Raw genomic sequence first — 16,951 nt, 5'->3', positions numbered from 1 at the left:
CTTGAATGGAACTTGAGATGTTTGGGGATAAGCAGCAAAGCAGTCAGGTAGCTATTTTAAGCTATAATAAACTGCATATTTTGTTTATTTAGGTGAAGCATTATGAAAAAATGTGCATGCAAGTTTACAAATAAATTTGGCATTTTCATTTTCCGTCTGGGCTAAGCCCCGGATGTTTATGAAACCTAGAAACACCCCTGACATTCACTATGATGGTTTCTATTGTCTTTGGCAAACGTTTAACTGCTGTGACGCTTCCGAGACGGTTCTGCTGGGGGAAAATTGGCTAATCTTTTTCTATATCGTTCGAAAGGTAGGGGTGAGGGGAGGTGGTAGGGCCTATTCAGTTGGTGACATCTACAACGTCACCTCTAGATGCCACTTAATATTACACAATGCACCTTTAACTTGCATATTCAGATGGAGTTTAGACCACTTTATTCAGATTCACACAAGTAATACAGATTTAATGCATAAAATGAAAAAAAGATATATCCTATGTTGACTTTATTAACATATTGCAGAGCTCATGTTGCCTACCATATACTTGATAGTTTTCTGAACAAAAAAATAAGTTTAAGGAATAGCCAGTGTCATTAAAATCATTAAAAACTAGGTTGAAACATGTTAACTTAAACTGAAAGACAAAAACTAACTTTCTGGCAAGGAATATTTAATTAAGAAATGTGCTATAATTTGTCTAAATCCGAGCTCCTCATAATTTCTTGCAATACTTAAAAGTATATCTTGCAATATATCTAACACGTCAAATTGTATGCAGTAAGGAGTAGGTGTTAAAATCTCACACATTGCTTAGCAAATCATATCTAATTTATTATGTTCAATTCATATTTAGATCAAAAAAACTATATTTGAAATGAATTAGCAGCAGCAAAACGACCTTTCATCTACTAACACATTACCAATCATATTAAATCATCTACTCTCTAAACCTCAGATTTAGCAGCCAAAACCACAGTTAATCCACAAGTCATCTCATCAGATATTCATATTTTCCTAAATAACATCTGTGTGTGTGTGTGTGTGTGTGTGTGTGTGTGTGTGTGTGTGTGTGTGTCTTCAGTCCCCCTGTCTGCCAGTGTACCGCCTGCACCTGTCTTGTTGCTCTGTGGAAAGGAGGGGAGATGTTTTTGTCAATCATCAAGAGGGCCACTAACTTACCTGATTGCACCTCAGTAACATTTACTTGAGGTGGCGCAATATCGTGGATATTTTCACAGCTGTGATGCTGCATAGGCACGATGCACATTCCCTTAAGTATGGTTTTGCTTGAATATAAAATTTAGACAAAATATCATACTATTACAATGTCAGTGAAGCTAAACAATCCTAAACAAAAAAATACACTTTTAACAATATTTATAAAACAAAAGATTAAGGCAAAAGTTGAATCTTTAAAGATGGGGGACGGATCTTTGATGTAATTGATTGTGATCCATTATTTAGAAGCCAAAGGAGACCGGCTACGTAGGTCACACGATGATCCCACAGGTCACATGATGATACCGTAGGTCACATGATGATCCCACAGGTCACATGATGATACCGTAGGTCACATGATGATACCGTAGGTCACATGATGATCCCACAGGTCACATGATGATACCGTAGGTCAGGGAGGGGCAACTGCCGCATCCTCGCTCAGTGCGAACCGCAGATAATTTAAAATATATTTTTTAATACATTTTTTTTTGTTTAATAAATGTACATTTCATTTTATTTTTTAATAAAATGTACATTTACATGTACAGTCAAGATGAGAAGCAGAGTATCTGTTCATATAACTCAAAGGCAAACCCATATGTCTGTATGTTTGCTTAGAAACTATCAGTCATGAAAGATTTCAACTTAAATCGTCGCAGATTAGTCCATGACTTATCCCACCCACAAATGTAATCACCAGCCACCATATATCTACACATTTTTTATTATTTTGTAGCTTCTCTCATATACGATTAGTTGAAGTGCACAGTCATGTGGCCCTCTTTATCATGAAAGTTGCCCATCCCTGCCGTAGGTCACAAACATCTGGTTCTTACCGAAAATCACTGTCTCTACCTCCTCCGTCTCCTCAACAGCGACGGGCCTCAGTAACAGAGCGAAGAACACAGCCACACCGATCACCTACACACACCCACACCCACACCCACACACACACACACACACACACACACACACACACACACACACACACACACACACACACACACACACACACACACACACACACATGGTTCTTGTCCAACAATATCATGGCGTTATGGTGGTAGGTCTTGTGGACTCCTTAAAGGAGAACCAAACCCTACGCCAACTTATTTTAAGCAAATAGTGATGTAATGTAGTGGGTTGCATAGCAGTGATATGTATTGATCCTTGGATCAATCCTTGGATTGATCCAAGGATCAATGGACTTGGACTCAAATTGCCCATTGTTACCAGGAAGTGTAAATCATTCATCATCAACATTCTGGCTGCAATCCACAAATCAGATTGTAGGAATGCCTTGTTCAAAGATAGTGAGCCTGAACGACAACAAAGCCACTCCCCTACAAAAAACAATTATACCAGAAATGGGCAAGAAGGTTTTTAGTTTTTATTCGTTGTCGGAGACCATGGACGCATTATTTCCAATGCAAATCAACATTTCTCGGGTTATAAAGTCTTCTTAGAGCAACCAAACTTTTTTGTCTATAGCCCCATCAGTACATACCATCAATTCAGAAATGTTTCTGCAAAATGGTGCGGAGTGTATACCTTAAAACTATTATTTTCATAACAATTGCAAATTTAGTAGAAGTCGCTGTTAAGGGGGGCATGTGAGTTTAGGGGTGGATTATTTTTATTGGATATTATATTGTAAACCGATCTCCTACTCCCTGTAATCTGAATGCATCAGTTAACAGCTGCCGGTCAAAGAGAAAAAACATATTTTTGAGGCATCCGCCTCCATGCGTTCTCTCGTGAGAGTGAATGCCTAGGAGCGTGGTAGAGGTCAACAGGTCACCCGAGGCCCCTCTGTCTTGCCACTGACTTCACTAGAAGCCACCGGCTTACCTTCAAGGGCTGCAGGATAAAGATGCTCTGGAAGAGTGACAGGCCCAGGGAGATGACCCACTGGATGGACTTCTCTTTGCCGTATTTGAGTCCATAGAGGAGGGTGAAGAAGGTGGAAATGCCGCTGATGGAGAGCAGAAGGAACCAGGCGATGAAGACGAACCACCAGGGCAGCGAGCATCCGCCAGAGATCTTTTTCTTTTTTCTATTCACTGGAGTGGGGCTGTTGGACACACACACACACACACACACACACACACACACACACACACACACACACACACACACACACACACACACACACACACACACACACACACATTAATTTCTATAGCAGTTAATTTGATTAAGTTGTGCTCTGAGCAAACAAAACACACATACTTGGAAACACACCAAAGATTAAAAAACACATTTAATGATCAACCTTAATTTCCGGAGTGAATGATGAATGAATAAGATACGATTTACTTTATCTGATGTTATCCGTTAATTTCTATAATAATTGAAGAGGTCACTTTGGAAAAAACATCAGACTACCTTTTCCAAGGTAGTCTGATGTAACGACCAAGAGGCAACGGCTGCGCGGTATGTGTGTGTGTGTGTGTGTGTGTGTGTGTGTGCGTGTGCGTGTGTTGGTGTCGGTGTGTGTGTGTGAGAGTCCGAGTAAAGGTTAGGCTTCCAGGACACCTATATTATAACGCTATCACATTTCATTTACAACATTGCTTATTATAACGCTTATAAACCCAACACAACGACGGTAGTATGAAAGTATCTTAAAGTTGGCATGGGTCGTAACCATTGGGATAACTCTCAAAATTCCCCAAATATATATTTTTAAATCACCTAGGGAATTCCATTTGAATGAGTGGGCTAACTGTCTCTGAAAGGTCTTACTTCTTTAAGGCTCAGTTATGGTTCCACGTCGACGCGACGCAATGACCGCGCAGATGCTTCGACGCAGTTCGAACCTGTTTTGGTTCTGCATCGGGTTTTAGTGAGTGGACCAATCAGAGGCCTTGCCGCTGCGTTGCCTCGACGCAAGCTTACAATTTTTGGAAGGCGCACGTCAGGCCCTTGAGGTGGACGCAAGGAGGGTCCGCAAGGACGTAATGGGTCCGTAAACCCCCTCTTAGTTGTGTCAGATTTCTAGTTACATACAGATAAAGATATACATACATTGTACCATGCTCCATTGTGGCAGATGTGTGTGTATGTATATAAAGATCTAGAGCAGGGGTCTCCAACACGACGGATTTAGCTCTCAGAGGAAAAGAGACCACTGATCTAGAGTATACAGATAACAAATCATGCTGCATTGTGGCAGGTGTGTACATATAGATATAGCTAGAGTATATAAAGAACACACCATGATGCCTTTTATATACATACATAGAATATGTATATAATGCATATAATGCACCATGCGCCCTTGTGACAGGTTTGTGTGTGTGAATACACTATATAGATTAAGAGCCTATCGATTGTGTACCAAGCTGCCTTGTGGCAGGTGTAGACCATCTCTGCCTTGCGCAGCAGCTGGTTAGTGATGTCGAAGAGCTGCTGGGAGTCGGCAGGGCTGTGGAAGTTCTTCACGTCCAACTTCTCCAGACACTGCAAGAGGTGGGCCAGGCACAGCAGGAGGTAGCGGCTGCAGAACACCCAGTGGGGGGTGCTTTCACCCTCTCCTTGAGGACCATAGTAGTTAATGAATAAAAATCATAAAATAAGTCAGATATAATATAACATATTATTTACCCAGTAGGGGATTCTTTCATCCTCTCCTTCAGGACCATATAAGTATGTATATCTTATCATATTATAAATATCCTTTTACAAATACTAAGGTTTATAGAATAGCCTGGCCCGAAAATTAGCTTTTTGCCTCACCTCTGAGAAATCCAAACAAGGTCCATTGCATACAGACCCACATCACGTAGAACAATGAGGTTTTGTTTGATTGCATCAGCTCTTATTCATCAGTAGTGGTGCCAAGAATTATGATTGCGGGAGCTACGGGCGGACTGCATTGTTTATAGCAGGTGCTAATACATTTGGTCGTAGCAAACTAACAAATAATACGACTAGAGAAAGAGAAGATTCAATGATCCCGGGCTAATAGGCTAAAATGAAATGAAATGCACGTCACTAAAATGTCTGTTTTACAACAATGCAAGCACAATTAGAGCGATCCGCCTGCTGTGATTTGCAGTGAAGCAGTCAATCACTGCATTGACGTCCAATGCTTTGGTCCTTCTGGAACTGATCGCCTGCACACCCAGATTGCTGGTTTGAGCGTCTCCCCTTCTATTTCTCGGATAGGTTTTTAACCGGCGTAAGCAAGAAACACTCCTCTCGCACGCAGCTGATGTGAGGGGAAGTGTCATTGAGATGCACACAAGTTTATATAAATCAACACTTTTGCTACTAGACTGTTGCAATCACACTATAATATGGTACGAATCAACCAATTAAATCACATAAAAAGCAGCAATGGGCAACGGTCACCTTCACTTACACAAAGCAAAAATATGATTACAGTTTTGTTACAAATAAGTCATTCCGATCTCTTCATATATATATAGTTATATTATTTTTAGCTCTGATCTTCCTCCACACACTACATTACAACAATGCTGCCACGTGTGTTTGAGTGTTGCGGGTGTAGGAGGGTCTGCCCACAGGGTCAGTGTATGTGTATGCTCATACCTTGCATGAGCAGCAGGACCTGGTGGATCTTGTCGAGGGCCAGGGGCAGTTGGTAGGTGGACTCCAGTCTCTCTTCCAGATAGCACACATTGTTCTTGGGGCTCTGACACAATGACATCACCACCTTCTCTGTTTCCTGCAGGACCACAATTCCAGCTTTGATTATCCAATCTCTACAACAAGAAACATTACACTACAACAAGACACAATAGACTACAACTACAAGACACATCACACACAACCAACAAGACACATAACGCCTTACAACAAGACACAATACACTACAACAACAAGACACAATACACTACAACAACAAGACACAATACACTACAACAACAAGACACAATACACTACATCAACAAGACACAATACACTACATCAACAAGACACAATACACTACAACAACAAGACACAATACACTACAACAACAAGACACAATACACTACATCAACAAGACACAATACACTACAACAACAAGACACAATACACTACAACAACAAGACACAATACACTACAACAACAAGACACAATACACTACATCAACAAGACACAATACACTACATCAACAAGACACAATACACTACAACAACAAGACACAATACACTACAACAACAAGACACAATACACTACAACAACAAGACACAATACACTACAACAACAAGACACAATACACTACAACAACAAGACACAATACACTACAACAACAAGACACAATACACTACAACAACAAGACACAATACACTACAACAACAAGACACAATACACTACAAGACACTACAATTGACATTACACACAATCAACATACACTTAACACCTAAAAACGTGACACAATACACTACAACAACAAGAAATATTACACTACGACAACAGGACACAAAACAACAACACACTACACACTCTACGATCCAACAACACTATGTCACATCACATCACACAAACAAATCAACTTCCACCAATAACTATTGTAATCAAACGTAATATATACTACACTAGATAACATTGTATTACTATGTAATACAATGTTATCTAGTGTAATGTCATGTTGTCATTTAATGTAATATAATTGGAGGAGTCGTTATAAAGTAGTTTTTTAATTATGAATTATAATTGTATGAACTTCTTGATAAGGAGATAATGGCGATAATTGAGGTGAGTGATTAAGTGGTAATTGGCACCTCAGCAACATCCAGAGAGGTTTTGGTCAAAATTTATAGTGGGAAGTAGTTTTGGGAATTAGAGTCCCAGCAGTTATGAGTAAAACCGATTTTCAACCACCACCACAACCGCAAACACTACCACACACACAAAGCTTTTGACTTTGGTTTACATTTGGGATATATGAGCATCAATGCGATGGATCTCTGGAACTGTATAAAGGTGCTTTGAAATACTACTATCACTTGCGAAAATGGCTTTGAATTTCGAAAGGAACAGCCATTACAGTGATGGAAGGGAAAGTAAACTAATGTCATGTAATGTAATCTATTGTTATCCGACCTGCAGCACTAGGGGTATGGTAACGGTCGGCGGTTGTATTTCCTGCTTGTTTTTCTTCTTCTCTCCGATGGAGAGACGGGGCTTGATGCTCCTGAATATGGTAATGATGAGGATGTTGATGGGGAACATGAGGAGACCACTCTGCACGCCCACCATGATCTCCTGCCACGTAATGTGCAGGGAGCCTGTAAGCCACACGCAAACACGTACGTATGTATACACATATGCACACACATGTATAGCCCCCCCCCCCCCCCCCCCCCCCAAAACACACACACCTCTCTCTCTCTCTCTCTCTCCCTCCCCTCTACTCACCGAAGGAGAAGAGAACGGGGGAGTTGGGGTCTGCAGGAATGTTCCAGAAGGCGATGTTGATTGCCATGGTGCACAGCAGCAGGCTCATGCAGCAGGACACTCTCTGTGCGCGGGTGAAGGGACTGCGCCAGGGGGGGTCCACGATGGACACCCAGATGTGTTCGTCCCTGAAGCCCGTGGAGGTCCGGTTGTGGAAAATGTTCCTGTCACAGAACAAAGTCTTGCCCTCACACAACTGCAATGCCCCCAAATAAACTAATCAGTGTATTTTACACACACTATTACAACAAATCTCTTCTCTGTTTTTGCATCTGTAAGGCTATCAGTGTTGTAACTGATAGCTGTATCAGTACTTTTCGACATGTTGGACAGCTGTGGTATATTATAATCCAGTAAAATGTGTTCAATTCCCAGTCTAAACGTACTTCTTTTTCCCCCCAATGTATGCAGTCTACCTGTTGGCATCCCTGAGCAAGACGCACTACCATTATCTGAATTGCATATGTATTCACTGTTAGTCTATTTGGATAAAAGCTGCTTCTTAATGAAAATATAGTCTTGTAAGTAGTACATCCAAAACCGACCTTAAAACTAGCAATAACCAAAGTAAACATCCTTAAGATTGGCTATCTGTATTCACTGAAAGTATCTTTAGAATAAAGCTCCTCCCTTTAGTTTTTACTAATGACCAAACATTAAAAAGTAAAATGGGAATGTGCACTGACTGCTGATTATTATGGTCTATCGTGGGTCTCTAACCTGAAGCTGGCAATCTCGTTGTTCTTGGCAGCGTTGAAAACCTTCTTGGTGGTGCCGTCGCCACGTTCAGAGCTCAGCCAGCAGTCACACAGAAACTGACAAACCTGGCGTGACTGCATGTCCTGCACCATCACCTTGTTGATGTACCTGACACACACACACACAAATATCCACACGCACACACACGCACACACTCACATGCACAGTGGCATATTATTATAAATGATTATCGATTATTGATCAGTGCTCTACGTATTTATTATAAGTAGTGCTATTAATGTAATTGTTATTATTCTCAATGTGTTATTGATTATAGATGATTGATTATTGAAGGCTACCAGGAGGGGTGTCCTCCGGAGCTGTCGTGCTGGAGGCGGAGGTTGCGTAGTTCGCCCAGGGGGAAGGGGGTTGAGAGCAGGAACATGTCCACCGCTCCTCTCTCAAAGACCGGCTTGTCTGGGTCCACCAGGTTCTGCGTCTCGCTCTCTGAGTCGGCGCCTATGAGGCGCACCGTCACCTGATGGAGGAGGAGGAGTAAACCAGTCCACATTCAGAGAGAAAGCCACAGAACACATGCAAACGCTGAGGTCTTCACATTCACAGAGACGGGGAAAACACAGTAGAGGCATCATATTCAGAGAGATGGATAGAGAACACATATAAACACCACCATCTACTGAGAGACTGACGTTTGTGGTTGTAAGTGCAGTTGTCAGGTCAATGTTGATGTATAGCCCTTAATTACAGTTCCAGTCTCAAAGGGCTTCACAGGCCACATGTTATGACTCCCATCCCTTCCTAATAGCTCCCCAAAGAGAAAGGAAAAGATGATGGTTTTCTGTCGATCCTGGTGAACAATAAAACAATTTAAATCCATGGGTAGGTACTGGTAGGATAGACGCTTTATTTCTATTTGTATATTTTGTCTGTGTGTCATTGTTAAAGATGCTTAGTCTGTGGTTTTCTGAATAGTGAGGTTGAGTGCTACTGCCTGAGTGGAGGGGCCAGGTGTCTTACGTTGGAGGAGGTGCCAGCGTTCTTGCGTTGGCCCGTATGCACACTCAGCAGGTAGTTGTAGGAGGCACATGGATGGTTGTCCTCTAAGACAGTGATCTTCCTCTGAAGTTTCACAGCATGAATAGAGGAAATACATGAATACGTGAATGGATGCAAACATGAAATATTAATAAATAATAAATAATTAATAAATAAACCACTTTTGTAAATGGGTTCATCAGAATAATAGGAATATGTTTATATACATTTCTATATTTTATGTCTTATTTTTGTTTTTGCATTCCACAGCTTAATTTCCCCTGGTTAGTCAGGTTGACAGTTGCTCTGTATAACTTGCTCTACTCAAAACAAATTAAAACCCAAGAAGATGAAATCCAAAGAGCATCGCATAACGTCCTACAAAGCAACCACAGAGTAACCAGGTGGTAGAGGTAGGTACCGACCCTGACGAGGGCTCTGCGGTCCGAGTACCAGGCCCAGAGCACGGTGGCCAGGTAGAGGCCAAAGAAGGCACAGAGCAGCGCCAGAACCACGTAGTTCTCCGTTATGGTCTGGAACAGACTGGCCGTCTCGGACAGGTCCAGGGCGTTGGGCATGACGAAGAAGGAGTTCCCAAACAGGGTGAGGTGGTTACACAGACACTGAGTGAGCCACGGGGTGCTCTGCAGTCCCACCTGAAAGAACCAGAGCTCTGGTTACAACCACAAACTACTCATTAAGCACCCAGTGTCTGACCCCTAGCTGCTCTTTAGGACCCGATTTCTAACATCTACCTGCTCCTTAAGGACCCACTGTCTGACCCCTACCTGCTCCTTAAGGACCCACTGTCTGACCCCTACCTGCTCCTTAAGGACCCACTGTCTGACCCCTACCTGCTCCTTAAGGACCCACTGTCTGACCCCTACCTGCTCCTTAAGGACCCACTGTCTGACCCCTACCTGCTCCTTAAGGACCCACTGTCTGACCCCTACCTGCTCCTTAAGGACCCACTGTCTGACCCCTATCTTCTAGGTAAGGATCCAATATCTAACCCTTGCTCTTTTAGGACCCACTGTCCAACCCCTACCTGCTCCTTAATAACCCACTGTCCAATACCTTGCTGCTCCTTAATGATTGACCTGTCTGACCTCTACCTTCTCCCTACTGATGAACTGTATAAGACAACCTGCTCTCTAATGACAACATGCCTGATCCCATATCGGCAATTCAATGACTACTGATTAGTCGTTTAACATTTGGACCATGTAGAAATTGGCCCTCATATCTATTGGATGAGTCTGATGGCAATGAAAACCGCCATGCATCATAGTATTTAGTGCAGAAATAAGTGTGCATCAGTTGTGCACTTATTTCGGGTATAAAGTAGTGCACTATGTAAGGAGGATTTGTGCACTCAAATCACATAACCTTTTAGGTTAGGCCCTGAATAGTGTACTATATAGGGCAAGTGGTCTTTTAGGTTATATAAATAGTGTACTATATAGGGCAAGTGGTCTTTTTAGGTTATATAAATAGTGTACTATATAGGGCAGGTGGTCTTTTTAGGTTATATAAATAGTGTACTATATAGGGCAAGTGGTCTTTTAGGTTATATAAATAGTGTACTATATAGGGCAAGTGGTCTTTTTAGGTTATATAAATAGTGTACTATATAGGGCAGGTGGTCTTTTTAGGTTATATAAATAGTGTACTATATAGGGCAAGTGGTCTTTTAGGTTATATAAATAGTGTACTATATAGGGCAAGTGGTCTTTTTAGGTTATATAAATAGTGTACTATATAGGGCAAGTGGTCTTTTTAGGTTATATAAATAGTGTACTATATAGGGCAAGTGGTCTTTTAGGTTATATAAATAGTGTACTATATAGGGCAAGTGGTCTTTTTAGGTTATATAAATAGTGTACTATATAGGGCAGGTGGTCTTTTTCCACCAAGGCCGTGGTGTCTGAGCAGGGTAACGGTCTGACCTGGCAGCCCTCGGTGCTCCACTCCTCCCGCAGCGCGTCCCAGAACATGCACTTGGTGATGAAGGAGACGAATTGTACGTTCAGGCGCTCATCGTCGCTGGCGTTGAAGAGGACCACCTTGAGGAACCACACACCCCCCGTCTCTTCTAACATGTCGGGCGTCAACAGCCAGCGATACCCATCTGTCACGGTAGGACATGGGTTGAATATTTAGATAAAATAATATTCAGATAAAACACACTAAAATAATAAAAGTGGCAAAATGTGGATTGAACAGGTATTGCATCAAAAGTGATATATGCCTAAAGTAAATAGATACACACAAACAAGCCACTACACAATCTTTTGAATGAGCTTACCAAGGCGTTTGACTTATAGTCTGTTTTTAACTATCATTTGCATATGCGTTGGTCAAGTATGTCACAAACACACACTGGCAGAAGGCAGCAGGCAGAGCAAACCAGTAGAAGCCAGTCATGCTAAGTCATGCTAGCCTCTGCTTTACCACATAACCTCATTCCCAGACACACTGATCACACAAACAGATAGTGTTTGGAGAGACTTATGCAGGGAAATCGATGGCTGTTTTAAACGACTTGTCAAACTCTATATTGCTTCGACTTGTCTTGACTTGTTCTTCTTCTCCTCTTCTTCTCCTTCTTGCTCGTCTGTTTTATTTTTTCCAGGAAGTAAGAGATCACATATTGCATCTTGGTAGTAGGAGAGATCAGTCCTGACCAGATGCTAGCCGATGAGACCCAGCATCCACCCTATATTAACCGCTACCTGATTGGTTTAAGATGACGCTAATGCTGGCATTGGTAGCGTTTGGAGGACTCCCTGCAGCCAGGAGCAGCAACAATGAAACGTTGCCGCTTGGCTGAACATTGAAGACAATGGTGGCGTTGGTGTCGGTGACATTGAATGAGGTCAAGACAACCGTGCTGTTCTTCATCTCAACAGTTTCATTCTGAAGTCCTGAAGCGTTGTTGGGGATGAAGATCTGACAAGACAATAGTTGACATTAGTATCATTAATGTAGCTTGAGGAAGTAAGCATCAGCACCTGTGAGTTAGCAGCATGGAATGGCATGCTGAAAGACTCAAAAGAAGCTGGATCCAGGGAGTATTGATGGCACCAGGAGTTGCATCCCAGTGTGATTCTGTACCTGTATCATTTCTGACAGGTTGCCCAGGTGGATTGGTGTCAGCCCCTCGGACAGTGAGAAGCTGCATACGTTATTCACGATGGTCTCGTTGGTCTGGTGGGGTAGCTTGTTGAAGAAGCCCAACTGTGAGGAGGAAAAGGCCATTCATTACAGGCTTCCTTTCAAGTAGCAACAATAATTAACCAGGTTTTTATCTTTTGGTATCCTTGGGTCAGATGACCCAAAGATAAGATGAATCCAAAAACACATTGTTACCTAAAAGCACATTCCCATCATGGAGCTGCCCTGTCACTTAGATTCAGATGCCCACATTTTCCCTCATTTGGAGTTTTCCCACATTATCCTAAAACACCATTATAAGCAACAAAGGGCAGATACAGAGTAAGAATATACTTCCTTTCACCTCATACAGGAGAATAACTGAGAAATAGAATGGGGCTGAGCCACAAATCATCACAGTCAGCTTCTTTGACCTCTCCCACCAGGAACTACATGAGAACCACCAGGAGGCCAACACATACCCTAATACAAACTCTTGAGCACACACATATGCAGAAACAAACAAACAAACAAACAAACAAACAAACAAACAAACAAACAAACAAACAAACACACAGGTATGTTTGACACATATACCTGGGCGATGACCTTGGAGAACTGTCCGATGTGAGATTGCAATTCTGAGAACGAAGGGAGTATAACAGACGGCCCATTGGGCTCAGAGGTAAACTCTGCATTGCCCATTTTTTCTGGTGTGAGCCTGTGAATAACCAATCATTAGAATCACTTTATTTTTCAAGGAATTTCAAACGGGGGAAAACAATTATCAACTAAAACAATTTATTTTTTACTTAAAACAAAAACACAAGCTACTGAAATCTCTCATCTATATATATATATATATGTAACAACTATTTAAAAGTCCTTGATAATAGTCTCAATAAAAATGATAGTATGTATCTTGTCACAGCTACAGTCCGTCCTTTATCATAGCTACAGTCTCTACTTTATCATAGCTACAGTCAGTCCTTCATCCAGTTTCAGTCTTGGCTTTAGCAATATGTCCCCAATGACATCTTAAGTCTGTCCATTATCACAGCTACAGCCTGTCCTTTATCACATTTACAGTCTGTCCTTTATAATAGCTAGTCTAAAAGTCCTTTATCACAGTCTCAAAGTACTTTATCGAAGGCAAACTCTGTCCTTTATCAGAGCAAGTCTTTCCTTTACCACAGATACATGATATCCTTTCAGCTAACCATGGTTTAGTTTTCCTACAGTCTATTGTCTTACACAGCCAAACTCAAAATAAGGATAGTAAGAACGATATTGTCTGGACCCAACTTCTACCTGATCTGGTAGATGGTGCCTGAATCATATTGAACTGTCAGGGGTTCATCCGAAACCAGCAGGATGCTGATGATGGAGTAGATCTCAAAGATCTGCTCAAACATGTTCTAAAAGAGCATAATTAGACATCTGTCAGATACTTACAATTTATTAAAAGGATTTGTGTGTGCAATTAATACAATTAATGAATGCATTTTCAGTCAGGTTTTCAAACAAGGAAATTATTGCTCCAAACCAAGGACCTTCCTCCTGCAAAACAACCACTTCCTTCCCGCAAAGCAAGGACCTTTACCAACCCAAGGAAATTCTAACCATGAGGAAGCTCAGCACCGAGACATGCAGGCGTCTCCGAGGCCCTGGGACTAGCCTAATAATTAGCACCTGACCTGGGGGTAAGGGTTCGTGTCGATATCACACTTCTTCTCTGACAGGCGTCTGATGGCCTTGCAACAGTTAAAAATATGGCTGATGGTCTGATTGTGAGTGGTGGCATATTCTTCCGTCATCCCCTTCACAGCTTCAGCAAGTCTGGTGATGAAGTGGCTCTGAGGGAAAGAGGACCTTTCTAAAGTTATCTTTCATCCAACATAAAGCAGACATTTACCTCAATATATTGCCTGAAATATATACACAAACCGTATCGTAAGTTAGGCGGTTGAGTTATGATTTGGAAAGGTATTGGTCTATTGTCCAATAGGTATTGGACGCTAATTGTCATTAGCGTCTCCATCAATAGTATACTATGTCAGTAGGATAATACTTAAATGATACTGACCCTCTTATCATTGTTCCACTCATTTGTTTCCATAAAAAATAGATCCTGATCAGATAGCTGAATATGAAAAGCAAAAAATAATTGTTTACTTGATAAACCATAAACATACGTATAGATAAATACACACCATTAACTAAAAAGATTTAAATCTCTGACCTCAAGAACTCCTTCAATCAGTGGTACACTTCTTGCAAAACCTGTGGGGAAAAAGGTTAACATTTCTTACCGTACATAATGATAGAAGATTATTAAAAAATGGGAGGATGTGTGTTCGGCCTGATCTGTAGAGAGTCTCACTTACGAGTTTTTCGTTTTTCATCCTGTGAAAAAAAATGGAAATCAAAACCAATTTAATAATAATATATTTTCAGAAGGCATTTCTGTTGTTCTTGTTATTAAACTATCAGGAATAAACGGCCTTTGGCACGATAAAAGTGTATACTCATTGCCATATAGAGATATATCTCAAACCAAACAAAAACGATTGTTGACTCATGAGCTATCTGATTCAATAATAATATTCTCTTCTTACCGTTGCTTCTTCTGTAGGCAGTATATCTGTTCAATGGGAGGAATAGTAAAGAGGCTGTTAAAGTCCAGCTCATTCAAAGTAACAGGCTGCTAACTCTTTTTAAACGTCAAATAACCGTTGTTGGGTTTTGACGCTGATGGAAGCGTTCACGGTTTGAGGTGGGATTCTGCGAGTACACTGGATTTTCTTGCACAAATTCAGTGACGTCTGATGATCTTATCTTATGTAAAAATGTTGGTAGAATACAAAAGTTTGAATAAATGAGACAAATTGGAACCTCAATCGACATGACATGCGGCTACATTTTTCGATACGTGCTCATGTAAAACATTGCGACGGCCGCTGTAGGCTATGCAGGGGATGTAAAAACCCGTTCAAGATGCTGTGGGACCCAGGACAAACATATATATTAATCTATGCAGAGTTATACTCTAGTAGAGTGGTTCTCATTTTATTTTACACCACGTACTACCTCAGAAAATATTTGTCTCCCCGAGTAGGCTACCACCATCATTATTATGACATTATGATAATATGACAAAATACAGTAGCGTAGGCCTGCGACCCTGTTCAGCGACGCAGAGTTCACACAGGAGGCACATTTATTCTTGATGATAATATTTTTTATTGCTAACTGTCAGCTGTACATGGTGGTAAAAATAACCGTTCCACACACACACACATACAGCAAGTGAGAACATTAAGAATAACAACTGTATACCAACAACCTTTTCAAAAAATGTTAGGCTAAAAACAAATCATATTTAAAGTTGTCCAGCACGTTGATAATTTAACTTCCATAAGCCTAATGGGAAGGGTGCGCCTGCCTCTGCGAACACAGGCCTGTAATGTCTGGATCGATCGAGGTCAGCCTCAGTCTCAGGTGTGGCTTAGCATCGATCCTGCTTGTGTATTTCGTTTTATGCTGGCAAGCGAAGAAAAGTCTTTCCCACACTGATATGTGGTCGAAAAAGAAAGGAGAAAGCACACAGCATTGTCCGAAAGCTCCAAGAGCAGACTTCAATGCTTCGTCGCATTGACAATTCTGTTAGCTCTCCTGCTCACCAACAATGAAGTCCTCTGGCATTTCAGAGTTTTCAATGCTGAACGGGTTTCTCATCCAGATGTTCACTTTGGCCGTCACTGAGAAATGTTGGCGAAACTGCTCTCCGAGCAAGATGTGGAGTGCAATGATGTTGTTCCTGACTTTTGAATCTTTTCTTTGGAAAAATCAACATTTTTTTCTTTCTCTGTGTTTGGTTGTAAGATGACATTTGAGATGCTATGGTTTCATGGATTCATTTTTAAGGACATCACTACAAACCACCTGTGCTCGGTTCACTGTCACAGTTTTTTTACAGTTCTGCTTGCACTATTCTCCTCTTGTACTTCAGCTCCGAATAGTTCCCGCTTGGAGCTACGATGGCAGGGTTTTTGAACAGTTCATCTTTTTTGTGCTAAGAAACAGGCCTATATTAAGACAAAAATATTACAGGAAAGGCCAAACTTGTTTAAACCCCTGATCTGATGGTTAATGTTTTTCCATCCGTACTAGGATTTTTATATCATTATGTTTTTAATTGTATTAAAAAAAGGGTCAGTTCCTCTGCGCACCACTAAATAGCTAATCGCGTACCACCAGTGGTACACTTACCAGTTTGAGAACCACTTCTCTAGTGTAAGCAAAATGAAAGTCTGCATTAACAGGTGTGTGTGTGTGTGTGTGTGTTTGTGGGGGGGGGGGGAGATTGTTACCCAGAGAGCAGAGGTAGCCCCGCCTCTTGTCA

The 16,951-nt window shown here is 41.4% G+C and overlaps 2 protein-coding genes across 2 annotated transcripts in view; both read right to left on the bottom strand.

Moving 5' to 3' along the window:
- Nucleotides 1-489: 489 nt before the first annotated feature.
- pkd1l3 (polycystic kidney disease 1-like 3) lies at nucleotides 490-14,688 on the bottom strand. Its single transcript, XM_060071941.1, has 18 exons — nucleotides 14,633-14,688; nucleotides 14,244-14,402; nucleotides 13,858-13,964; nucleotides 13,144-13,267; nucleotides 12,508-12,630; nucleotides 12,126-12,342; nucleotides 11,340-11,521; nucleotides 9,816-10,046; nucleotides 9,373-9,474; nucleotides 8,694-8,872; nucleotides 8,356-8,502; nucleotides 7,597-7,799; nucleotides 7,282-7,466; nucleotides 5,785-5,920; nucleotides 4,568-4,763; nucleotides 3,076-3,298; nucleotides 2,061-2,145; nucleotides 490-1,127 (listed from the first exon to the last, which is right to left on the bottom strand). The coding sequence occupies exons 1-18, from the start codon at nucleotides 14,663-14,665 to the stop codon at nucleotides 1,081-1,083; spliced, it is 2,679 nt and encodes an 892-aa protein (XP_059927924.1). The 5' UTR covers nucleotides 14,666-14,688; the 3' UTR covers nucleotides 490-1,080.
- A 237-nt stretch (nucleotides 14,689-14,925) lies between these two features.
- LOC132472430 (uncharacterized) overlaps nucleotides 14,926-16,951 on the bottom strand; it is a 3,241-nt gene continuing 1,215 nt past the window's right edge. The window contains exons 2-4 of the mRNA XM_060072035.1: nucleotides 16,920-16,951; nucleotides 15,165-15,190; nucleotides 14,926-14,952 (exon numbers count right to left, since the gene is read on the bottom strand). The exon at nucleotides 16,920-16,951 is cut by the window's right edge and continues 91 nt beyond it. Of these exons, the coding sequence (XP_059928018.1) occupies nucleotides 14,926-14,952; nucleotides 15,165-15,190; nucleotides 16,920-16,951 (85 nt within the window). The remainder of the gene's footprint in view (nucleotides 14,953-15,164; nucleotides 15,191-16,919) is intronic.

The sequence above is a fragment of the Gadus macrocephalus genome, chromosome 14 (genome assembly GCF_031168955.1).
Source record: "Gadus macrocephalus chromosome 14, ASM3116895v1".
NCBI lineage: Eukaryota > Metazoa > Chordata > Actinopteri > Gadiformes > Gadidae > Gadus > Gadus macrocephalus.
Note: the sequence above shows the minus strand (reverse complement) of the source record. Positions and strands in the feature narration are given on the sequence as shown.